The sequence below is a fragment of the Macaca thibetana genome, chromosome 10 (genome assembly GCF_024542745.1).
Source record: "Macaca thibetana thibetana isolate TM-01 chromosome 10, ASM2454274v1, whole genome shotgun sequence".
Classification (NCBI taxonomy): domain Eukaryota; kingdom Metazoa; phylum Chordata; class Mammalia; order Primates; family Cercopithecidae; genus Macaca; species Macaca thibetana.
Window position 1 is genome coordinate 71,355,013 of NC_065587.1, and position 24,551 is coordinate 71,379,563.

The 24,551-nt window shown below is 48.5% G+C and overlaps 3 protein-coding genes and 5 non-coding genes across 9 annotated transcripts in view; 6 read left to right on the forward strand and 2 right to left on the reverse strand.

Annotated features, from left to right (window-relative positions):
• Positions 1-24,551, reverse strand: part of SNRPB (small nuclear ribonucleoprotein polypeptides B and B1) — a 350,333-nt gene that overhangs the window by 185,483 nt on the left and 140,299 nt on the right. The window lies entirely within an intron of this gene.
• On the forward strand, positions 8,720-14,848 carry NOP56 (NOP56 ribonucleoprotein). 2 transcript variants are annotated; one of them, XM_050745673.1, is made up of 12 exons: positions 8,720-9,197; positions 9,370-9,459; positions 9,808-9,922; positions 10,920-11,081; positions 11,251-11,449; positions 11,771-11,958; positions 12,041-12,192; positions 12,375-12,475; positions 12,842-12,990; positions 13,213-13,334; positions 13,521-13,658; positions 13,813-14,848. In XM_050745673.1, exons 1-12 carry the CDS (start codon positions 9,078-9,080, stop codon positions 13,828-13,830), a joined length of 1,554 nt encoding a protein of 517 aa, XP_050601630.1. In that variant the 5' UTR covers positions 8,720-9,077; the 3' UTR covers positions 13,831-14,848. The 2 variants fall into 2 exon arrangements, with proteins under 2 accessions (XP_050601630.1, XP_050601629.1); XM_050745672.1 differs by having other exon boundaries at positions 14,386-14,848.
• Positions 10,717-10,791, forward strand: LOC126929934 (small nucleolar RNA SNORD110). Its single transcript, XR_007717366.1, has one exon. It is a non-coding gene; the product is annotated as a small nucleolar RNA SNORD110 (small nucleolar RNA).
• On the forward strand, positions 11,569-11,700 carry LOC126929920 (small nucleolar RNA SNORA51). The gene has a single exon (XR_007717352.1). It is a non-coding gene; the product is annotated as a small nucleolar RNA SNORA51 (small nucleolar RNA).
• LOC126929931 (small nucleolar RNA SNORD86) lies at positions 12,538-12,623 on the forward strand. Its single transcript, XR_007717363.1, has one exon. It is a non-coding gene; the product is annotated as a small nucleolar RNA SNORD86 (small nucleolar RNA).
• Positions 13,067-13,137, forward strand: LOC126929914 (small nucleolar RNA SNORD56). The gene has a single exon (XR_007717346.1). It is a non-coding gene; the product is annotated as a small nucleolar RNA SNORD56 (small nucleolar RNA).
• On the forward strand, positions 13,378-13,450 carry LOC126929913 (small nucleolar RNA SNORD57). Its single transcript, XR_007717345.1, has one exon. It is a non-coding gene; the product is annotated as a small nucleolar RNA SNORD57 (small nucleolar RNA).
• The window catches only part of FASTKD5 (FAST kinase domains 5), a 488,950-nt gene continuing 479,250 nt past the window's right edge, over positions 14,852-24,551 (reverse strand). The window contains exons 3-14 of the mRNA XM_050745660.1: positions 20,820-20,861; positions 20,592-20,672; positions 20,328-20,426; positions 20,114-20,234; positions 17,384-17,444; positions 17,172-17,304; positions 16,932-17,065; positions 16,738-16,840; positions 16,503-16,649; positions 16,155-16,249; positions 15,980-16,040; positions 14,852-15,290 (exon numbers count right to left, since the gene is read on the reverse strand). Coding sequence (XP_050601617.1) covers positions 15,204-15,290; positions 15,980-16,040; positions 16,155-16,249; positions 16,503-16,649; positions 16,738-16,840; positions 16,932-17,065; positions 17,172-17,304; positions 17,384-17,444; positions 20,114-20,234; positions 20,328-20,426; positions 20,592-20,672; positions 20,820-20,861 — 1,164 coding nt within the window. The 3' untranslated portion in view covers positions 14,852-15,203. The remainder of the gene's footprint in view (positions 15,291-15,979; positions 16,041-16,154; positions 16,250-16,502; positions 16,650-16,737; positions 16,841-16,931; positions 17,066-17,171; positions 17,305-17,383; positions 17,445-20,113; positions 20,235-20,327; positions 20,427-20,591; positions 20,673-20,819; positions 20,862-24,551) is intronic.

Below are 24,551 nucleotides of genomic sequence, written 5' to 3' on the forward strand. Positions count from 1 at the left end.
ACGCTCACATACTGCTGACAAGAATGTAAATTAGTACAAACAGTGTGGAGAACAGTTTGGAGGTTCCTCAAAAACTAAAAATAGGACCACCATATGATCCAAGAATCCCGCTACTGGGTATTTACCCAAAAGAAAGGAAATCAGCATATCAAAAAGATATCTGCACTCCCATGTTTATTGCAGCTCTGTTCACGATAGCCAAGATTTGGAAGCAACCTAAGTGTCCATCAACAGAATCAATCAATAAAGAAAACGTGGTATGTATACAAAATGGAGTACTATTCAGCCATAAAAAATAAGATCCTGGCCGGGTGCAGTGGCTCATGCCTGTAATCCCAATACTTTGAGAGGCCAAGGCAGGAGGATCACCTGAGGTCAGGAGTTCGAGACCAGCCTGGCCAACACGGTAAAACCCCGTCTCTACTAATAATACAAAAATTAGCTGGGCATGGTGGCACACACCTGTAATCCCAGCTACTCTGGAGGCTGAGGCAGGAGAATCACATGAACCCAGGAGGTGGAGGTTGCAGTGAGCTGAGATCACACCATTGTACTCCAGCCTGGGTGACAAGAGCGAAACACCATCTCAAAAAAAAAAAAAAAAAAAAATCCTGTTGGCCAGGCGTGGTGGCTCACACCTGTAATCCCAGCACATGAAGAGGCTGAGGCGGGGGGATCACGAGGTCAGGAGTTCGAGACCAGCCTGGCCAATATGGTGAAATCCTGTCTCTACTGAAAAGACAAAAATTAGCCAGGTGTGGTGGTGCCCACCTGTAGTCCCAGCTACCCAGGAGGTTGAGGCAGAAGAATCACTTGAACCCGGGAGGTGGAGGCTGCAGTGAGCTGAGATCGCGCCACTGCACTCCAGCCTGGGCAACAGAGTGAGACTCCATCTCAAAAAATAAAAATAAAGAAATAAGATCCTGCCGTTTGCAAAGACAAGGATGGAACTGGAGGTCATTAAGTGAAATAAGCCAGGCGCAGAAAGACACACTTCACATGTTCTTACTTATTTATGGGAGCTAAAATTAAAACAATTGAACTGATGGAGATAGAGCGTGGAATGATGGTTATCAAAGGCTAGGAAGGGTAGTGCAGTGGAGAAAGTGGGGATACTCAATAGGTCCAAAAATATAGTTAGATGAATAAGATCTAGAGAGCACAATAGGGTGACTACAGTCAACAATAATTTAATTGTACAATTTAAAATAACAGAGTATAATTGAATTGTCTGTAACACAAAGGATAGATGCTTGAGGTCAGGAGTTTGAGACCAGGCTGGCCAACATGGTGAACCCCATCTCTACTAAAAATACAAAAATCAGCCAGGAGCAGTGGCTCACAGCTGTAATCCCAGCACTTTGAGAGGCTGAGGTGGGCAGATCACGAGGTCAGGAGTTTGAGACTAGCCTGGCCAACACAGTGAAACCCTGTCTCTACTAAAAATACAAAAATTAGCTGGTGTGGTGCCAGTGCCTATAATCCCAGCTACTCGGGAGATTGAGACATTTACCCTGATATGATTATTACAAATTGCAAGCTGGTATCAAAATATCTCATGTACTCCATAAATATATACACATACTATGTACCCACAAAAATTAAAAATAAGAAATTTTTAAAACATAAACCAGGAACGGTGGCTCACATCTGTAATCCCACTTTGGGAGACCAAGGCAGGAAAATCACTTGAACTCAACAGTTCAAGACCAGCCGGGACAACATGGCAAAACCCTGTGTCTACAAAAAAAATTAGCCAGGCATGGTGGTGCACGTCTGTAGTTTCAGCTACTCGGGAGGCTGAGGTGGGAGGATCGCTTGAGCCCAGGAGGTCAAGGCTGTAGTGAGCTGTGATCGCACCACTGCACTTCAGCCTGGATGACAGAGTGAGACCCTGTTTCAAAAAAATAAATAAAAAATAAAAGAAAATCCAAAATCTGAGAAGTTCCAATAAACATTTCCTTTGAGCATGTCAGCCCTCAGAAAGTTTCAGATTTTAGGGACGGGCACTGTGGCTCACACCTGTAATCCCAGCACTTTGGGAGGCCAAGGCGAGTGGATCACCTTAGGTCAGGAGTTTGAGACCAGCCTGACCAATATGGTGAAACCCCATCTCTACTAAAAATAAAAGATAAAAATTAGCCAGGCATGGTGGCGGGTGCCTGTAATCCCAGCTACTCTGGAGGCTGGGACAGGCGAATCGCTTGAACCTGGGAGGCAGAGCTTGCATGAGCCAAAATGGCACCACTGCACTCCAGCCTGGGCGACAGAGCACGAAAGACTCTGTGTCAAAAAAAAAAAAAGTTTCAGATTTTAGAGTATTTTGGATGTCAGATTTTCAGATTAGGGATACTCGACCGTATTACCATTGTTCTCTTTACTCTCCCAGATCTCCACCCTTGCGCCTTAAGCTCCTCCCTTGCTCCCTTAAGATCTCTGCTCAACTGTCCCCTCTTACTGAGGGCCTCTTTGAGACAGCACAACATTCCCTACACTGTGGACTCCGGATGCACTACACACTGATGTGACTTTCTGAAGCCACTAGAACATAAACTCCATAATGGCAGGAACTTGGCAGAACTTTTACTTCTGTACCTCATCATTTAAAGATACCTGGCTCACGCCTACAGTCCCAGCACTTTGGGGAGTCTGACATGGGAGGATTGCTCGAGCCCAGGAGTTAGTGGCTGTAGTGAGCTATCCTGGCTCCACTACACTCCAACCTGGGTGACAGAGTGAGACCCCAATTGCTCCATGTTGCATTCAAGATAAATTATTTGGCTCTCTCTTCCGGTTCACTAAACTGTCTTCGGCTGCGCCTAATTTGCTAATGAGTCATTTGCATTTCTTTTTAATTTAAGTGCGTTTCTCACGTCTACAAGTGCCATGTCTGTTTCTTCCTGTCTTCCTGCTCCCCTGACCGTGGCACAGATGAAGCTCCATGCCTCAAGAACCCGGACCAGCAATCTTTTTTAGTATTTTGGATTTTGTTAGTCTCTGTGTCTTTTTTTTTTTTTAATTGAGATACAGCCTCTCTCTGTCGCCCAGGCTGGAGTGCAGTGGCGTGATCTCGGCTCACTGCAACCTCCATCTCCCGGGTTCAAGTTATTCTCCTGCCTCAGCCTCCTGAGTAGCTGGGATTACAGGCGTGCATCACCACACCTGGCTGATTTTTGTAGTTTTAGTAGAGACTGGGTTTCACCATGTTGGTCAGGCTGGTCTCGAGCTCCTGAGCTCGTGATCTGCCCACCTCAGTCTCCCAAAGTGCTGGGATTACAGGCGTAAGCCACTGCGCCCGGCTTTTTTTTTTTTTTTTAAACAACCCTTTAAAATGTAAAAATCGTTTTTTGCTAATTAGCACTACCAAACAAGCCACAGGCCAGATTTGGCCCATGGCTGATAGTTTGCCGGCCCCTGCTATAGAGGTCCCACACTTGACTGGGCACAGTGGCTCATGCCTGTAATCCCAACACTTTGGGAGGCCACGGCGGGTAGATCACTTGGGGTCAGGAGTTTGAGACCAGCCTGGCCAACATAGTGAAACCCCGTCTCTACTAAAAATATGAAAATTAGCCCGGTGGCTCGTGCCTATAATCACAGCACTTTGGGAGGCCAAGGCAGGTGGATCACCTGAGATTGGGAGTTCGAGACCAGCCTGACCAACATAGAGAAAACTCGTCTCTACTAAAAACACAAAATTAGCCGGGCATGGTGGTGCAAGACTGTAATCCCAGCTACTTGGGAGGCTGCGGCAGAAGAATCGCTTGAGCCTGGGAGGTGGAGGTTGCAGTGAGCCAAGACTGCACCATTGCACTCCAGCCTGGACAACAAGAGGAAAACTCCATCTCAAAAAAAAAAAAAAAAAAAAATTAGCTGGGGGTGTTAGCACACACCTGTAATTCCAGCTACTTGGGAGGCTGAGGCAGAAGAATCACTTGAACTCAGAAGGTGGAAGTTGCAGTGAACCAATATCATGCCACTGCACTCCAGCCTGGGTGACTCAAAAATAAAATAAAATAACAGCAAAATAAAAATTTTTAAAAATAGAGGTCTGGTCAGGCACGGTGGCTCACGCGTGTAATCCCAGCACTTTGGGAGGCCAAGGTGGGCAGATCACCTGAGGTCAGGAGTTTGAAACCAGCCTGGCCAATATGGCAAAACCCCGTCTCTACTAAAAATACAAAAATTAGCCAGGCGCAGTGGTAGAGGCCTGTAATCCCAGCTACTCAGGAGGCTGAGGCAGGAGAATCACTTGAACCCAGGAGGTGGAGGTTGTAGTGAGCCAGGATGCTGCCATCGCACTGCAGCCTGGGTGACAGAGCAAGACTCTGTCTCAAAAGAAAAAAGAAAAAAGAAAAAAAAATAAGAGGTCCCACACTCGACCCAATGTGGTGGTCAGTACAGCACGGGAAACCCAGCACAGCATTGGTGAGGCAAGAGCTAGGATCAAGTCCCCGCTCTTAATGAGTCTAGTCCCCATTATGCGGCAGGCAGGTAATCTCAAAGGTCATGCATGCCTCAGTGAGAGAATCCACGGATGCCAAACAGCATGAAACCACTAGAGACCTGCAGAGACTTTGAGCAACTGGCTGGGCAGCGTATCTCACAGGACAGAGTCACAGGCCTCAGGGGCCAGCCCAAAAGCAGCCAGGTTACAGCAGAGATTAATGGCTCCCAGGACATAGCACTAGAGCCTGAGCACAAAGACTTGAGACATCGTCCCCTTTTCCCTGAATCTAGGGCTATGAGAATGTGTTCATTATCACACGCGTTTGAACCAGAGCAACTCCATCTTAAATAGGGGCTGGGTAAAATGAGGCTGAGACCTACTGGGCTGCATTCCCAGACAGTTTAGGCATTCTAAGTCACAGGAAGAGACAGGAGGTCAGCACAAGATACAGATCATAAAGACCTTGCTGATAAAACACGTTTCAGTAAAGAAACCGGCCAAACCCACCAAAACCAAGATGGCAATGAGAGAGACCGGGTCGTCCTTACTGCTACACTCCTGTCAGCCCCATAAAAGTTTACAAACGCCATGGCAACGTCAGGAAGTTACCCTATCTGGTCTAAATAGGGGAGGCATGAATAATCCACCCCTTGTTTAGCATTATCATCAAGAAATAACCATAAATATGGTCAACCAGCAGCCCTCGGGGCTGCTGTCTATGGAGTAGCCATTCTTTTATTCCTCTACTTTCTTAATAAACTTGCTTTCTCTTTATAGACTCACCCTGAATTCTTTCTTGCCTGAGATCCAAGAATACTCTCTTGGGGTCTGGATCGGGACACTTCGGCCACTTTGAAAAGAGCCAAAGAAAGACAACTCTTAACAAGACTGTTGTACTGATGATCGCAGAAAAGACTGAGATATCAAAAATTGGCAAATTTACACAATGAGAGAATTTTCCAGTTTCCAAGAACATTTAATCAGAGTGACAGAAGTGTCCATCTACTGCCACTGAAGTTGCAAAACAGAATTATGTAACTGTTTCACTGTGTGAAGCTGAACTGTGTTTGGAGATTATGTGTCTACCTCTGTCAGTTAATGGATGAAGTATTAGAAATGAATCAGGGTAAGCGGGAGTGTTAAAAAGAGATGGGGCCAGCATGGTGGCTCACGCCTGTAATTCCAGCACTTCAGGAGGCCGAGGCGGGTGGATCACAAGGTCAGGAGATCAAGACCATCCTGGCTAACATGGTGAAACCCCGTGTCTACTAAAAATACAAAAAAAATTAGCCAGGTGTGGTGGCGGGCACCTGTAGTCCCAGCTACTTGGGAAGCTGAGGCAGGAGAATGACATGAACCCAGGAGGCGGAGCTTGCAGTGAGCCGAGTTGCGCCACTGCACTCCAGCCTGGGGGACAGAGCAAGACTCCGTCTCAAAAAGAAAAAGAAATGTACAGGCCAGGCATGGTGGCTCACACCTATAACCCAGCATTTGGGGAGGCCGAGGAGGCAGATAGCTCAAGCCCAGGAGTTTGACATCAGCCTGGGCAACATGGCGAAATCCTCTCTCTACAAAAGTTAGTCTGGCAAGGGGGTGTACGCCTGTAGTCCCAGCTACTTGGGAGGCTGAGGCAGGATGATCACTTGAGCCCAGGAAATCAAGGCTGCAATGAGCAAAGATCGTGCCACTGCATTCCAGCCTGGGCTACAGGATACCCTGTCCTAAAAAAATTTTTTAAATGAGGTTTTGGTAGCTTCTATGCAAGGTGATAATTGCAGAGAACTGAGACTCAACTGCAAACAGGTGATACATTTTGTTGTGCTATTTATTGATTAAAGGACAAAACAGCAAGATGAAAGATCACTAATATTTTTTGAGCTCCCACTACATGCCAGGTACCACACCATTGTCACACCTGGCCCACCAGAGATCTTCAATAAATGTTTGTTACAGGGATGAACGAAACTGCAACCTTCATTCTGCAAAGGAAATGAAAGCTCAGGAAGATTCAGTGATTAAGATCACATTGTAAGTACTGGCAGAGCTGGGGCTTGAACCCAGGTGAGCTGATTCAAATTTACTGCTGCTTAACAAATCACCCCTACATTTAGTGGCTTCAAACCACAATGTACTACGTGTCACAATCAGGGTAGACAGGATGCAGATGGTTCTGCTGGTCTTGTTTGGGGTCTTACATGCCTGCACTCAGATGGTGACAGGGACTGGGACAACAGGATGGCTTCACCCACACGTCTATCTTGGCCATTTTTGGAAACTACCATAGGTGACACTTTGCGCCACTGTGAGCACCCACAAATAGCACCTGATTGGATATTCTACCTTAGAAAGATCATTCTGGCAGTAGAAAGTACCTTTAAGGGGAAACCAAAGGTTTTGTAAAAAGTCTACTTTGGTGATGAAGACCTGAGCCTAGACAGGAGCAGTGCACCCAGCAAACAGTCCAAGGGGAAGGCAAAGATGGTCTATTCCACCACAGGTTGCAGAGATGCCCACTGGATAACTGGATAACAGTGTCAAGGATAACAGGAGTCCTGTGTTATCACACTGGAGTCAGATTACAAGTATGGGTGAAATATTTTATTGAAGGGATGGAGATGAGAAAACCGAAGGAATCCTTTTAGTATTCATACCACATCCCTATCTGATCACAAGCATTGGTTATCTCATCAGTAGAAGCACTTTTCTTCAGCCATCTCTTTAAGTCAGCAAACTACTTCATGGCAGCTCCTTTGTAACCAGAGGACCCAAATTTTTCCAGAGTACGACTGTTTACCTTTTGGCTCACTGATTGACCCTCAGGTTTTTTATATTCTGACTTAACACAAAAAAGTGTTTATATAGGTACATATATGTGTATATATGAAAAATATTTGTGTACATATTTCTATATATGTATGTAGAGCTGAGACAAAAGTTTTACAATGAACAGCACCTTACTCTATGCAACATACTCTTATTTCTACTCGCTTTAATCCTTTTTTTTTTTTTTTTTAGGAGACAGAGCCTCGCTCTGTTGCCCAGGCTGGAGTTCAGTGGCAGGATCCCAGCTCATTGCAACCTCCGCCTCCCGGGTTCAAGCGATTCTCCTTCCTCAGCCTCCCGAGTAGCTGGGATTACAGGCATGTGCCACCACGTCCCGCTAATTTTTTTATTTTTTGGTAGAGACGGGGTTTCACCATGTTGGCCAGGCTGGTCTCAAACTCCTGACTGCAAGTGATCCGCCTGCCTCGGCCTCCTGAAGTGCTGGATTATAGCCCACCCAATCCTACTTTTTTAAAATGCTGTCCATTAATGCATTCTGACTTCTTGCTTGAAAGCCCCTGGTTTAGTGAATAAGCACCTGTAATCCCAGGAAAATTCAGGATTAAGGACAGAAATAACGAAGTAAATTGAAGTCTTAGCATTAATATTTTCCATTACATTTTGGAATCGTCTAATTTTATGTATTGATGACGGTTAAAATAATTCAACATGCTAATGTATGGATTAATTTTGCAATTCCATTTTAAAATGTTAAATGGAATAACGATTCAGATTCGTTAAGTCGACATGTGTAACAGAATTCAACCACATCTGTAAACTATATTAAAATTATGTGAGTAAGATTTACCGGCCATATTTTTTAGGTTTGACATATTAGATTTGTGAGTGAACTATGTACTTGGATTTTGTCAAGTAACTCAATCGATTAACAAAATAACAATTAAATGTATAAATGTAGTTTATAGCTATACAGCATTTTTAAAAATCCCCTTCGAATGACTCTTTAAAATATATCAGGGGATATGCTACTTAAGCATAACTAGGTTTTGCATTTATAACGTTAATATTAATTATTAAAGCAAAACTCATTTCTAAATAGTCGCCTGAGAGCCCAAAAGACGCCCTCGAGGACAGGGAAGGAGCTCCGATTCACTTGGCGCTCGCCGGTGCCCAGAATTCAGGGCCGCTCAAGCGGAGGAGCAACACGTGGCCAGCAAAAGAAGCTGGGTCCCGTGCAGCACAGCAACAAGAAACTGGCCTAGGAGGACGTTGGAGCGTCTTTCTTTCGCACGTCACTGCCTGACACCGTCATTTTAAAAAATAATAAATAAAATTAGTAGTACGAAGAAAGCTGCGCAAGCCACGTTACCAGCAGGGTCTGCGCCAAAGCGCGCAAGGAAACGCTCCCGTTCCGGGTGGGAGGAAAGGATGCACGGCCCACCCAGCGCTGGGGAGGCTCGTCCCCGAGTAGGGGACGGGAACGGATGGGTCCCGGGGACTTGGGGCGCAGGGTCTGGGGCCCGAGGCCACGGGCGCAGCGGGCAGCCGGCTAGGCAGCGGTCTCTGGGATGGACGCCGTGCCCTACGCGGAGCCTCCCACCCCGACTTCACCCATCTCTGCTGCCCGCAACTTATATGACAAGAACATCTGGAACTGGACTATTATACCGAAAGGGCCTACCCATGTCTTTTCGCTGCCAGCAAGGCCCGGCGCGCGTCCCCGGCAACCGCGCCCGCCCACGCAGCTGCAGAGGCCAGAGAAGGCCTGCTCGCCCGCGCTCGGCGCCACCCAGCCCGCGCTCCGGGCGATACCACCCCGGGCGGCCCCTCTAAAGGCCGGGAGATGGTGTCGTCCCCGGCCTCCGATTGGTCTGCGGGGCGGGGGCGTGGCCTCTGGAGCCTGGTTCCGCGCGCCGGAGCGCGCCAGCCGCATTGCGAGCCGAACCCGGGAGCAGGCGCCATGGTGAGGAGTGGTTGTGGGGCGCGGGCGACGCGAAGGTGGGGGCTTCGGTCTGGGTTCGCGCTTCAGACAGAGCCTGGGCCTGGGCCTGTGCCTGGGCCTGCGCCTGCTCTGGGAGCGGGTTCCGGCAGACGCGGAGGTTGAGCTGACGCTAGCGCCCCGGCTCCCGTTCCAGGTGCTGTTGCACGTGCTATTTGAGCATGCGGTCGGCTACGCGCTGCTGGCACTGAAGGAAGTGGAGGAGATCAGTCTGCTGCAGCCGCAGGTGGGTGAGATCCATGGGCTCCTCAGGCGGCCTCGCAGACCCTCACCGCGCAGGTCCCAGCATGCAGCGCGCGCTCCCACGTGGCCGGCCGAGAGGTTCGGGGCGGGGGGCGGGCCTGGAAAGCTCTAGATCCGGGGGTCTTTACCTTGACTCATGGGAAGAATCGCTCTAGCAGTTAGAAATAAGCCTTCCGGACCCCGCGCCGGAACGATTAAAGCAGAAGCTGGGTTGTGGGGTCCCGCTGTCAGCATATTTTAAGAGCTTCCAAGGCTGAGAACCGCTGCTTTACTGCGCCGCAGAGGCAGGAGGGAGGGAAGGAAACCACTCAGCCTCTTTCTCCCCCGCTAGGTGGAGGAGTCCGTGCTCAACTTGGGCAAATTCCACAACATCGTTCGTCTGGTGGCCTTTTGTCCCTTTGCCTCGTCCCAGGTTGCCTTGGAAAATGCGAACGCCGTGTCTGAAGGTGAGTCGGCCACCACCAAGTATCACAGGGAGATGTGGTTCCTTCCGGTATCCTCTCGGGCAGCTTGTGATAGTATTTGCCGTCCTTGGCCGGCTGTGAGTCTGATAGGTGTGAGGCAGTATTTGAGACATAACTGTGTAATTTGAAATAATTGTCTTCACAGAGCTCAAGATCTGGGAACTGTGATGGACCAAACTGTTGAAAGCAGATGATGTGGGATGTGTGTTACGTTTCCTTGTGGGCACTGTAGTGACAGATTATTTATTTTTTGAGACAGTCTCTGCCCTCCAGGCTGGAGTGCAGTGGCACGATCTGGGCTCACTGCAACCTCCGCCTCCCTGGTTCACGCGATTCTTCTGCCTCAACCTCCCGAGTAACGGGGATTACAGGCGTGTGCCAGCCACCACACCCGGCTAATTTTGTGTTTTTAATAGAGACGGGGTTTCACCATGTTGGCCAGGATGGTCTCGATCTCGTGATCCCCCGCCTCGGCCTCCCAAAGTGCTGAGATTACAGGCGCGAGCTACCGTGCCCGGCTTGACAAAGGGGGTTTCTTAAAGGGGGTTGGCTTAACACCTACCTGTGCCTGAGTTTTTTGCCTAAACACAATCAGGTGTCTAGTTTTCTGCTATTTGCTTGGAAAGGGCGGTTGGATAAACACAGGCTAAGGAAAAAAGGTTTGGTTCCAGAAGGCAAATTCTACTAAATACTCAAGGGTGTGTTACAAGCTATTATTTATTGCACGATTGTGCTATCAGACCTGAGTGCAGTTGTTCCCATGGCTGGGCCAGGCTTTGCAGTGATGACTTGCGAATCAAATCTGTCAATCCCCTGAGTGCAGTCACTGATGTCTCCATGTCTCTGAGCAATGCCTGATGGGGAGGGGTCTAGGTATGCCATCCCAGCATGCTCCGTGGAAGCAGGGTAATCAGCTGAGGAGATGTTAGAATTGATCATCCTTCAGCCTGTGAGTGGGAACTGTGTTCTTTCCTCTGAGGGGTTGTTCATGAGGACCTCCGCCTGCTCTTGGAGACCCACCTGCCATCCAAAAAGAAGAAAGTACTCTTGGGAGTTGGGGATCCCAAGATTGGTGCTGCAATACAGGAGGAGTTAGGGTACAACTGCCAGACTGGAGGCGTCATAGCTGAGATCCTGCGAGGTGAGACCATCATCTGTTATATTCATGTTATCCTTGACATTTTCGGGGAGGAGGTTCTGGAAACGTGGGTGCTTGTGACTTCTGGGAAGGCCTTGGACTTGGCTGGTGCCCATGGGTGCGGGAGCTAGCTCAGAGCCCCTTGTTGCTCACCGTCCTGCCCTCTTCTTAGGAGTTCGTCTGCACTTCCACAATCTGGTGAAGGGTCTGACTGATCTGTCAGCTTGTAAAGCACAGCTGGGGCTGGGACACAGCTATTCCCGTGCCAAAGTTAAGTTTAATGTGAACCGAGTGGACAATATGATCATCCAGTCCATTAGCCTCCTGGACCAGCTGGATAAGGACATCAATACCTTCTCTATGCGTGTCAGGTAAAGTGCAGGGGCCATCCATAATACTGGAGCCTTTGGTCTGTAGTTTAGCTAATTTTGAGTCTTGATGAGGACTGACCATCCTGTGGGTAGAACTATGTGGACTGGGGCTGGGTCTAGGCCTCCTGGTGCTTACCACAGGCTGTGTTCTTACACTGACTGTATAGAAAGAGGAGGTAGAGTAAACCTACCCTATATACACCTCAGCTCAGGCCCTGTGCCTGGTCTGTATTGTGAATGGGGGAACATAGAATGAAGATTTGTAGCTCTATGGTTTTTGATGAAGCAGCTGGGCCAGGGAGTGACTGTGGCTCTTTGCAGGGAGTGGTATGGGTATCACTTTCCGGAGCTGGTGAAAATCATCAACGACAATGCCACATACTGCCGTCTTGCCCAGTTTATTGGAAACCGAAGGGAACTGAATGAGGAAAAGCTGGAGAAGCTGGAGGAGCTGACAATGGATGGGGCCAAGGCTAAGGCTATTCTGGATGCCTCACGGTCCTCCATGGGTCAGTGCAGAGCCTGGCAGCCTGCATAAGGTATGGGGCTCTGAGTATCTGGCCTCCTGCATTCACACTTGGTTTTTCCTAGGCATGGACATATCTGCCATTGACTTGATAAACATCGAGAGCTTCTCCAGTCGTGTGGTGTCTTTATCTGAGTACCGCCAGAGCCTACACACTTACCTGCGCTCCAAGATGAGCCAAGTAGCCCCCAGCCTGTCAGCCCTAATTGGGGAAGCGGTGCGTCATGGGACACAAAAATGGGAGAATAAGGACTGTTGCCATGTGCACCTGCACTGCTGTATTTCTTCACCCACTATGTCTTCCCTAGTTGTGCTTGATGGGGAGGTGGGGAGCAGGGCTGTCATGCAACTGGCAGGTTAGCAGTTCGTTTCTCTGACTGCTTCCTTGACTCTTTCCAGGTAGGTGCACGTCTCATCGCACATGCTGGCAGCCTCACCAACCTGGCCAAGTATCCAGCATCCACAGTGCAGATCCTTGGGGCTGAAAAGGCCCTGTTCAGGTACCAGTGAGGGCACCTGCCCACAATCAGGTGCCACTTCTGGTGCCCACTGCTTGTTGGGGGATCACGGTGATGGCTGACCAGGGCTCCCTGACCTATACAGGCCTCTGCTATGGGGGTGATGGCCAGTCCTGGTGTCTGAGTGATTCCCAGGGCCCAGCAAAGGGACCAAGTCTCCAGGTCAGCGACATCGGATGCCTTCCCTCTGCCTCTGGGAGCTATGGGTTGGCATGCATTGGGGTAGAGATCCAATCTGGCCTGAGGCTCACTCAGGACTTGGGGGTGAGAGGAGGGGAGGAGCTGAGCTGCCTTGGCTAATGGGGTTGAAATTTCTGATCTTAAACTCTCCACTGAATATTCTCTCAGAGCCCTGAAGACAAGGGGTAACACACCAAAATATGGACTCATTTTCCACTCCACCTTCATTGGCCGAGCAGCTGCCAAGAACAAAGGCCGCATCTCCCGATACCTGGCAAACAAATGCAGTATTGCCTCACGAATCGATTGCTTCTCTGGTATGGGTGGGGGGGCTGGCAGTTGTGAGAAGGGGCTGGCTAGCTGGGTGGGTGGGGAGGCTCACAACCATAGCTTCCACGATGATGGCAATATTTTTCGTCAACAGCAGTTCACCTAGTGAGTGTTGAGACTCTGGGTCTGAGTGAAGCTGAGGGCAGAGGGAACACAGGGTGGGGGTAGTTTTTCTCTTTGGGCTGACAGGCTTTGTTACGCACATCCAGAGGTGCCCACGAGTGTATTTGGGGAGAAGCTTCGAGAACAAGTTGAAGAGCGACTGTCCTTCTATGAGACTGGAGAGATACCACGAAAGAATCTGGATGTCATGAAGGAAGCAATGGTTCAGGTTAGTTGGGCTTTGCTGGGTGTGGAGAGGCATAGCTAGCTGTTGGAGGTGATGAACTGTCTGAGCCTGACCTCGTAAAGTGGAGGCAAAAAAAACTGATTTAATGAGCCTGATCCAATAATGCCAGAAAGGAGTCCTCAGAGCACCAAAGGCCTTCAGGCCCTTTTAGCACTTTTCTTTGACCAGGCAGAGGAAGCGGCTGCTGAGATTACTAGGAAGCTGGAGAAACAGGAGAAGAAACGCTTAAAGAAGGAAAAGAAACGGCTGGCTGCACTTGCCCTCGCATCTTCAGAAAACAGCAGTAGTACTCCAGAGGAGTGTGAGGTCAGTAGGCAGCATGACCCTGGCAGAGATCCTAGGTTGTAGGATTTTCAACAGCAGAATAAAGGATGTGCTGCATCAAGTCATGGTCTTGAGTCCAGGCTTTTGGACTGAAACAAGGACCTGAAACATCTAAAACTACCTCTTGATTCTATAGGAAGGATATAGGTGCTGAACTTGCTCAAGAGCCCAGAGAGCTGGTTGTAGCTCACACCTGTTCCCTGGGCATGTGTGTTCTGTCCTCGGCTGCTTCCCAGGAGTCCTCAACCTGGGGTAGTGTAAATTCCTGCTCTGCTTATTCTCAGACGTGTGTCCGGAGGTGGTAGTGTTTCATAGTGGGGATGGGGGCAGGGAGGTCCCCAATGTGCTAAGCTACAATCATTCTCCCTGAGATTTTCATTTAGCACCCAGTTTCTTAAACAGTGTTTCAGGGCCCTGTCTGGAACTTGGCATGAGGGTTCTGTTGTGACCAGCATGGTGGGTGTTTCTTTAGGTTTTTTTTTAATGGGCTGAGGTAATTTCTCATTACATGTTTTCCTTCTAATTTGGGACAGTCTTTGGGATGGATCTCTAAAGTTAATACCCACACAATTAAACTATGCCAGAAACACTGGGCAATGTCAGTAACTACACAGTTTTCCCTGCTTAGACTACTTAATTGCTGAAGATGTAATGGGGGTGTGTGTGATGGCACTGTTCTCACAGCCTGTTCCCCTGTCCTTCCCTTTAGGAGACGAGTGAAAAACCCAAAAAGAAGAAAAAGCAAAAGCCCCAAGAGGTTCCTCAGGAGAATGGAATGGAAGACCCATCTATCCCTTTCTCCAAACCCAAGAAAAAGAAATCTTTTTCCAAGGAGGAGTTGATGAGTAGTGATCTTGAAGAGACCGCTGGCAGCACCAGTCTTCCCAAGAGGAAGAAGTCTTCACCCAAGGAGGAAACAGTTAATGACCCCGAAGAGGCAGGCCACAGAAGTGGCTCCAAGAAAAAGAGGAAATTTTCCAAAGAGGAGCCAGTCAGCAGTGGGCCTGAAGAGGCAGCTGGCAAGAGCAGCTCCAAGAAGAAGAAAAAGTTCCATAAAGCATCCCAGGAAGATTAGAATGCAAATGGACATTCTCTGGGAGGTGGGACATACCATAGCCCAAGGTGACATCTTCCACCCTGTGCCCTGTTCCCCAATAAAAACAAATTCACAAAAGTTGGTTCATGTTCTTTATTGGACACCTTACATGAGTATGGACAAGGCCTATGGGTGGGGCAAGGCAGCAATGACAGCCTCAGTGAAGTCATGGCAAGTAGCATAGCCACCCATGTCAGAGGTTCGAACCTGTGGGGGAGAATCATCATCATCCATGTGGCCTGGGTTCCAGCCTAACAATTCCCATCACCACCCAACAGTCTCCCCTAAGGAAGCGGGCCAGGACAACCTAGGCTCTACCCAGCAAGGTGACCATGGTCCACTGCCTAGAGGCACAAGGTCTCCTCCCTGGTGCACTGCACTGAAGGGTATGGGGAGTGTGGTCCTTGCAAGGCTGGAAGAAATAAAGGGCTCTAGCTCCCATGGGGGTGCAGGTGACCGATGACAGACTTGATGAAGTCGGTTGTGGTGCTGTAGCCGCCCATGTCTCGAGTCCGCACCTACAGCCACCACCGGCAACAGCCGTGGGGAGGGAGAAAAGAGAGCCCATGAAGGGAGATAGGGCAATGTGATTGAGGAAATGGAATCCAAGAATGCGTGACAGCCAGAAAAAAGAGGCAATGCACAGGAATGGAAGGAGGAGCCAGGTTGGGAAGCACATGGACCTGCCCACTCCTCTTAAGCCACTATTAGCTGTGCTGCAGCCAGAGCAGGACAGGAGGCTGAGCAGGCAAAGATGATGGGAAATGCAGATCAGAGGCGCGATGTGGCTACCTTCCTTGGAAGAAATAGAGACAAGACCAGGTGGAAGGAAAGAATCGCAGCGGAAAGGAGATGGGTGTGAAGGTGAAGCTGATGCTTCAGCCTGCCTGTATCCCTTGCTGTTCCACCCCCAAGGAGAGCTGCAAGTTCTGCATTCAGATGGCCCATGAAAAGGGCAGTGGATGGAGCAGGAAAGAGGGAACAGCAGATGGGATCTAAGAGGCAAAAGAGATCAAAAGGATGAAACAGCCAAGAGAAGGGAGGTGAAGAACAGCCCTGAGAGGGATGCAGGGATGTCAGGGAGCAGATGTTCTGGGAACCTGGGGGAAAAAGAGACCCCCATTCAGGTTCCCCAGAGAGTAGTACCGAGGTGCTGACCCCAGAACTACTCTAAACCCTGAAGCCAGCACTACTCTTCTAAACTCACCTTGCCAACTTTGATCACCTTCTTCACTGCATCTGCAATCATGTTGGAGTGATACTCAAGACTGTGGATATGGACAGGAAGAAACTGTGACTCCCCCAAGACACCTCCCACTAATTTCCCCACCGGGCTCCTCCTCACAACACCCAACCACTGCCCACAGCCTCCCGTGACCTACTTGAGATGCCGCAACATGTTGGAAGCCGACAGCAGCATGGCTGTGGGATTGGCTATATTCCTGCCCACTGCCTGGGCAAATGGGTGCCGGGCACCCTGTGGAAAGAGGGGCAGGCTAGACACTGGGAGGAGCCAGGAGGGGTACACAGAGGCTTAGGTTGGAAAAGGACATTATGGGAGGGGAAGGTCAGGCCAGGGTCACTGAAAAGAGGCATGGTGGGCAGCGTGGGGGAAGAACAGGCTAAGATCACTTAGGAAGTGGAGACACTGGGATGGGGGAGAAATGGCAGACTTGAGGTCAGAGAAAGGGCACGTAGGAAGGGCCGAAGGAGAAAGCAGCCTCACTCACCGTCTCAAAGACTGCATATTCTGCACTATAGCTCTCACCAGGGACCACACCAGCTCCCCCAACCAGGCCAGCAGCCAGATTGTCAATAATGTTCCCATAGAGATTGGGCATCACGAGCACATCAAACTGGTAAGGATTCTGCACCAGCTAGAGGATGAAAGGTGTAGGCATGAAGTAAATTCCACTCCCCACCCTCCTCCTCCGCCCCGTGAGTGGAGATGTGGGGAGGCCTCACCTGCATGCAGCAGTTGTCTATGATCATTGTCTCAAATTTGATTTTGGGGTACAGTTCAGCAACTTCCTCGCAGCACTGCAGGAACAACCCATCCCCAAGTTTCCTGTCCATGGGCCAAAGGGGACAGAATCAGCCGAGAAAGTACAGGGGCTACCTTCCCAGGAACCCATCCTACACAAAGCCATGTCCCTCACATGATGTTCGCCTTGTGGACAGCAGTGACCTTGCTCCGTCCTTTCTTGGTGGCATAGTCAAAGGCGAACTTTGCAATCCGCTGAGACTTGGCTCGTGTGACAATCTTCAAACACTCAATCACACCCCTTGCACTCTGGGTAAGAAGACAGCAGCAGCTAGGTGACACTGGGAAGGGAAACAAGGAGCTCCACCTCTCTCCCACCTTCATCCTTGCCCTTCCCCAGTTTCTAGGGCCTCACCTCATGTTCCAGAGAGCTGTACTCCCCTTCGGTCTGCTCTCGAATGATCACCAGGTCTAGATTGTTGTGCCGAGTCATATACCCAGGAAGTGACTTCACATGGACTACGTTGGCAAACAAGTCCAACTTACGCCTGAGGGTGGGCAGGGCCATCAGCTCCGCTCCTGGTGCCCTGACACCTCTCGACCATTCGCCCCACCCAGACCACCTACCTCAGCCGCATATCATAGGAGGCTAGCTCCCCCTTATACTCCATCGGGGTATGAATCTTTCCTGTGTAAACAAAGTGGGAAAAGGAGTGTCAGGCACTGGCCAAGCCCAAGGGAACCCAGACCAGTGTCTAACCCCCTTAGAAACATAATGTAACCCAGACTCCCATCTCCCATTCCCAAATCAGTAATTTTTAAATTGTTGCTGGGGGCAAGGGACAAAAGAGAATAATGTGGTTACAGCCAGAAACATTTCATCTATTGCTGTGTGTGTGTGTGTGTGTGTGTGTGAGAGAGAGAGAGGGGGAGAGAGAGACAGGGTCTCACTCTGTCGCCTAGAGTGCAGTGGCGCTATCTGGGCTCACTGCAACCTCCACCTCCCAAGTTCAAGCACTTCTCCTGCCTCAGCTGCCCCAGTAGCTGGGATTACAGGCATGTGCCACCACACCTGGCTAACTTTTTGTATTTTTAGTAGAGGCGGGGGTCTCACCATATTGGCCAGGCTGGTCTCGAACTCCTGACCTCAAGTGATCCACCCGCCCCAGCCTTAATGCTTTATTTTTAGTCAACATATTTAATTTAGGCCGAAACTTCAAAATGGAGAATGGATTTTTTTTCTATTTATCAAAAAAGAGCCTGGGTTTAATAAGAAGTTGAAAAACAATGCTAGCAGATCTGTGATCTTTTAGATGTTTCTGTGCCTTCTCCTTATTTGACATTTTTTAATCCAACAACTACTGATGAATGTCAATTACATGTCAGGCAATAAGGATAGCAACTAAAACCATACAACTCCTGCCCTCGAAAAGCAAACGGTACACTGGGAAAGACAGATAATATGAAAGACATGATAAATACCATGGGAAACTTGCATAGCAACACAAAGAGGAAATCCTCTCCAGTAATATCAGGATATAGCACAGAAGAGCTAGCACTTCAGTCACACCTTAAGTTATGTGAGCACAATGGGCTCAACAGTGATCCCCGAAATGACTGTCCATGCCGTGAGCCCCAGAACCTATATATGTGACCTTATTTGGGAAAAGAGGCTTTTCAGATGTAACTAAGTTAAGGATCTTGAGAAAAAATCGTCCTGGATGAGGGTTGGCCCTAAATCCAGTGATAAATATTTAAGGAGAAAAATGATACAGAGATAGAGAAGGAAGAAAACCACAGATACTGGGGTGATGCATCTACTAGTCAAAAAACAGCAGGAGCCACCAGAAGAGGAAAGAAAGGATTCTCCCCTAAACCTTCAGAGGGAGCAGGGCCCTGCCAACACCTTAATTTCAGACTTACGGCCTCCAGTACTGTGAGAGAATACATTTCTGTTACGATAAGCCACCAGGTTCATGGTAGTGTGTTATGGCAGCTATGGGAAACTAATACAGTGAATGAGTGAGAAGGACTCTAACAGGTAGCTTCAAAGAAAGAATGTTCTGGGTACAGGGAACAGTATAAGTCAGGTAGTACATATTTGGCATCTAACACACAATCTAGTGTGATTGAAGCACAGAACAAGAGTTGTGGCACCAAGGCAGAAAAGTTAAGGGCCAACTTATAAAGTACTGACTTTCCTATGGTAAGGCTGACCTGGAAAAGTCAGGCTGTTCTTTCCAAGAAAAGAGATATGGAAGATGAACTGTAGGGGCAGAACTAGAAGCCAAAAAATTCAAATGAGGAGATTAAAGCATGGAAGACAAAAGAAAAGGGGCAGCTAGGCAGGGTGGCTCATGCCTATAATCCCAGCACTTTGGAATGCTGAGGTGGGTGGATCACTTGAGGTCAAGAGTTCGAGACCTGCCTGGCCAACATGATAAAACCCTGCCTCTACTAAAAATTCAAAAATTAGCCTGGGCATGGTGGCTCACGCTTGTAATCCCAGCACTTTGGGAGGCCAAGGCGGGCAGATCACAAGGTCAGGAGTTCAAGACCAGCCCGACCAACATGGTGAAACCCCACCTCTACTAAAAATACAAAAATTAGTCAGGCGTGGTGGCACACTCCTGTAATACCAGCCAGCTACTCAGGAGGCTGAGGCAGGAGAATCGCTTGAACCCGGGAGGCGGAGGTTGCAGTGAGCCAAGATGGCGACATTGCACTCCAGCCTGGGCGACAGAGCAAGACTCTGTCTTAAACAAAACAAAACAAATACAAAAATTAGCTGGGTATGGTGATGCACACCTGTAGTCCCAGCTACTCAGGAGGCTGAAGCAGGAGAATCGCTTGAACTGGAGATGGGGAGGTTGCAGTGAGCAGAGATCACACCACTGTACTCCAGCCTGAGCAACAGAGTAAGACTCTGACTCAAAAAAAAAAAAAAGAAAGAGAGAAAGAGAGAGGGGGAGAGGGGGAGAGGGGAAGAAGGGAAGAGGGGAAGGGAAGGGAAGAAAAGTGGGAGGAAGGGAGGGAAAGAAAACAAATGAAAAGAAAGAGAAGAGAAGAGAAGGGGCAGCTAGAAGTGGTATTCCAGAAACGCAATGAACAAGATTTGATGACAGTTGATGTAGCCTCAGGACAGACTCAGAACCCCTGGAACTTTTCTGCATAGACAGCTGACATGATCTCTTAACTCCTGGGTTCCCAATGGGAAAGAACAAATGTCCAAATACCAGCGGTGGTTGCCCTGGAGAGTTAATATAATTGCATACCATGTGGGGAGAAGGGCTTAATAAACATTTGATCATTTGATTTTAAATGGCACATGGACAAGTGGCAAGAGGGCACACATACCAATGATGGCCACTTTATTCTCCTTCATGGAACTCAGCACCTGCTCCAGCTTCTCCTCAGATGCCATATTCTGCACCTCACTCAGGTGGTGCTCCTGGAATTCCACTGGGACAGCGGCAGCCTTCACAGACAGGTTCCCAAAACATCACAGTCAAGGCCAAGTCCTTTCCAACCCACTACTGTCCACTACTGTCTGATTCCCGAGGCCATTCACCTTGAACACCTCCTTGACGGCGTGCATCAGCTCAGGTCCCACACCGTCTCCCGGAAGCATGGTCACGGGAAAGGAGCCCTCCACCCTCACGTCCTCGGCCTTAATTGGGGGAAGAAGGGAGAAGCAAAGATAGAGCTGGGGCGGGAGAAGGGATCCTGGGAGTAGGGAAGTAGGGAGACCCGGGAAGGATGGAGAAAAGCCGGGGAGGGAGCAGCGAGGAAGGGGCAGGGTCGTGAGCGAGACCCCAGCCAGATTCATGCATACCTGGCTCCGCGATGCAGCGTGCGCCGCGGCCGAGGTACTCAGACCTCTCCATGCCCCAGGGTTCCCGGCGGAGACCAACGCCTACAACAGGGACACACAAGCCTGTAAGGTCAGATTTCAGACATCCAGACCCCGAACACCACAGTTGACTTTGCCCTGTTTAGGAAACCCTAGGACAAAGTCTCCGCTCCCTTGCCCGCCCCTGCCCCACATGTCCTGGGCGCTCACTCGGGTCAGCCAGCGGACACCGCTCAGTGCCGCCATGTTTCCCGCAGAAAGTCGCGTGAGAAGTGACGCCTGAAGCTGGCGCGGCCCTCTACCCCGACTTCCGGCCTGTGCTGAGTGCCTGGTACTTCTCTCTCTGCGCCAAGAAGCGCTGCTTGCTAACGCCTGTTTCTCCTCTTTCTTGCCGGTGGGGAGGTCATGGGATGCGCGAGCACTTTGTCTTTTGATTTATTTTCAGTCGCCATATTTAATCTACGTGGAAACTTCAAAATAACATTAGGGGGGGAAATGTAACGTCATGTTTATCAGACGAGGAGCTGAGCTTAACAAGAGATTGAGAGAAAATCCTTGGGAAGATGTTAAAATTGTGTCAATGCGTTTGTTATTCTTTTAACCAGTACTCACCGAATACCTGTATGTCAGGCTCTGGAGGAACACAGTACAGCCATGGGAGGTGTGTGTGGGGTTTCTCCGCCAGTCTCCGAGAGTGCCCAGTACCTCTGTATTACCCGTTGCCTCGTAGTTTTTTTCTTAAAGGGTCTTTTTCTTTGCTGTGACAGTTATTTCCCTAATAGTGTGTCCCGGACTTGAACTCCCCAGGACAGGCCCATAACTAGTGCCAGAAATGAGTTCAAGCGTGTAAGTGTGACTAAAGGGAATTTCAGACTGATCCTTAAAGTAACAATCATAAAAAATAAAAAGAGTTTGGACAACATAGGGAGACCTCGACTCTACAAAAAATTTAAAAATTAGCCAGGCGTGGTGACACACCTGTAGTCCCAGCTACTTAGGAGGCGGAGGTGGGAGGATCACTTAAGCCCAGGAGGTGGAAGCTGTAGCGAGCCGTGATGGCACCACTGCACTCCAGCTTGGGAGACAGGGCGAGACCCGTCTCAAAACAACTCCAGTCACGATATTAGGTGTGTACAATTGACACACCTAAAGACAAACTGATACAGGAAGACTGGCCTCACCCACTCTTCTGGAAGTATGGTTTTGGATCACCTATGCAGATGGACCAGAGCACTTGTTAAAAATGTAGGCTTGTGAGTCATACCTCATTTGCTGAATCCAAATCTCTGTGTCGCGGGCCCAGAAAATATATCTCTAACAGACTTCCCCTGTTAATATATGCTGAAATGTAAGAACCGCTAACTAGGTTCTCTGTGATAAGTTCCTCCTTCGTATATACCTCAACCAGCCAAAAAGGTGGCAAGGCAAAGGCATTCCCAGTGGTTCTAATCTTGGGGAACAAGCATAGGCTTTGTGCCTCCTCTGCAATCCTTTAGGTGAGACATTCTCCTATATAGTAGTAGGATGAGAAGATTAAATTAGATAATGTGTAAGAGTTTTGAACAAATGAAAAGTACTGGGTAAATACAGAGCTGTTATTATAGCTAATATAATATTAATATAACACACTGCTCTATTTCCATTCATATATCCCATGAAACCAACCAAAACCAGAGAGCACCACCGTCTTGCTCCCATAGACTCCCTAGTCCAATCTTCCACATCAGTATTACCATTCGTCACCATTTTTCTTCTCCAAATATTTCTCCTTCTGACTAAGAAAAAAAATGGAAGATTTACGAACTCTGCCTCCCGGGTTCCAGCAATTCTCCTGCCTCCGCCTCCGTGGTAGCTGGGATTACAGGCATAAGCCAACACACCCGGCTAATTTTTGTATTTTTATTAGCGACAGGGTTTCACCGTGTTGGCCAGGCTGGTCTCAAACTCCTGACCTCAGGTGATCCGCCCGCCTCAGCCTCCCAAAGTGCTGGGATTACAGGCATGAGCCACCGCACCCAGCTAGATTTACTCTTTTTAAAAAACTACATTTCCTGTTACTTCAGGAAATTTAGGATAAGAAAGAAGAGAGATGTACCATCTTAATCTAATCTCTGATAGCAATCTAATTTTCTTGAGGATAACTACATCATTTCCATCCCTGCACAGACTTGTTCCCCACCTAACACTCAAAAAATATCTGCTAACTGATAAAACACTAAGTGGCTGTCACCAGGGTGAAAGGAACTGATGGAGGTTACTAGTGGACACAGGCCAAGGAAATGAGACCATTATTGTCTGAAGGCCACTGTGTTCTCCCCATGAACTCAGCAAGCTCTCCTGGCCTTCAAGTCCCCATGAGGGCATCTTTGACCAATACTGCCTGATAATGGAGAAATCCAGTCAGGACCTTTGAAAAGTTTCTTAACCAATCTCCTGGGGGATGGGAGGGAGGTTATACCCTCTTGTTTTCTTCTAACTGTTGTGGAGTCTCCTCTGCCTAGCACAAGAGGCCATAATGATGGATAAGCTGCCTGTACTTGAGTGTTCAGTGTGAAGCTGAGTGACTTGAATGTCTGCTTCCCAGGCCTGCAAATCCTCCAGCACAGGAGTCCTAACTTGGGGTCTACAGAATCCCCTAGGTGTCCATGAATAGGAATCAGTACTGTGAACCCGGATGGGGAAAACCAAAAATCACATCTTTATTCTCACCTCTAACTGAAATTTAGCATTTCCTTTCATTATGAATGCAGGTCACAGATTACAGTGCTACCTGTAGTACTCTTGACTTTGTCAATCATAAAAAATATAGATATTTTCATACCACATTTTAGTCATAGTAGATATCTTAAAGTATTACTTTAATCCCTATTTTTACATTATTTGACCCAATGCTAGATTGTGTTATTTAATGAATTAATAAAGCAGCAAACATAGTAACATGTTACAAGGTAGCTTTTATTCCTTTTTCTTTTTCTCTTTTTAGAGAGATGGTTTTAGTCTGTTGCCCAGGCTAGTGTATGATCATGGCTCACTGTAACTCAAACTCCTGGGCTCAGGAGATCCTCCCACCTCAGCCTCCCAAGTAGCTGGAACTACAGGCATGCGCCACCATGCCTAGCTAATTTTTAAATATTTTGTAGACATGAGGTCTTGCTATGTCGCCCAGGCTTGTCTTAATCATATTTGTCTTGTCTTGTAATTCTATTTGTGTATTTAAAAGCCTCTTCTTTTTCTTTTTTGGAGACAGAGTCTTGCTCTGTTGCCCAGGCTGAAGTGCAGTGGCGTGATCTTGGCTCACTGCAAGCTCCGCCTCCCGGGTTCACACCATTCTCCTGCCTCAGCCTCCCAAGTAGCTGGGATTACAGGTGCCTGCCACCACGCCCAGCTAATTTTTTTTATATTTTTAGTAGAGACGGGGTTCACCGTGTTAGCCAGGATAGTCTTGATCTCCTGACCTCGTGATGCGCCCACCTCGGCCTTCCAAAGTGTTGGGATTACAGGCGTGAGCCACCGCGCCCGGCCTAAAAGCCTCTTCTAAGAAAGATTCCACAGGCTTCACCAGCCTTCCAAAGAGGTCCACTGCACACAAAAGTTTCATAATTTCTGGTGTGTTAGGCCTACTGGATCTTTTTCTGAAACCATGAACAATCAAAAGAGTAATATAACAAATGACAATTCCTTGAAAATTAAAGTCTGAAAAAGCTTCTTGGGAGAAAGAATTTGATCTGTGGTTGAAAGGATAAACAGAATTACAAAGAAGAAGTGATTACAGTCAGGGAAAATGGAAATGTAAGCAAAGGTACTGTCTCAGATCAACTGCCCTAGAAGCGGAGCCCAAGACAAGGATGCTATGCAATTGACCTGTTGAAGGAGTGCTCTCAGGAGAAACACATCAGAAGGTGAATGAGCAGAAGATGGCAGGGGAAGGAGCTCAACGAGATG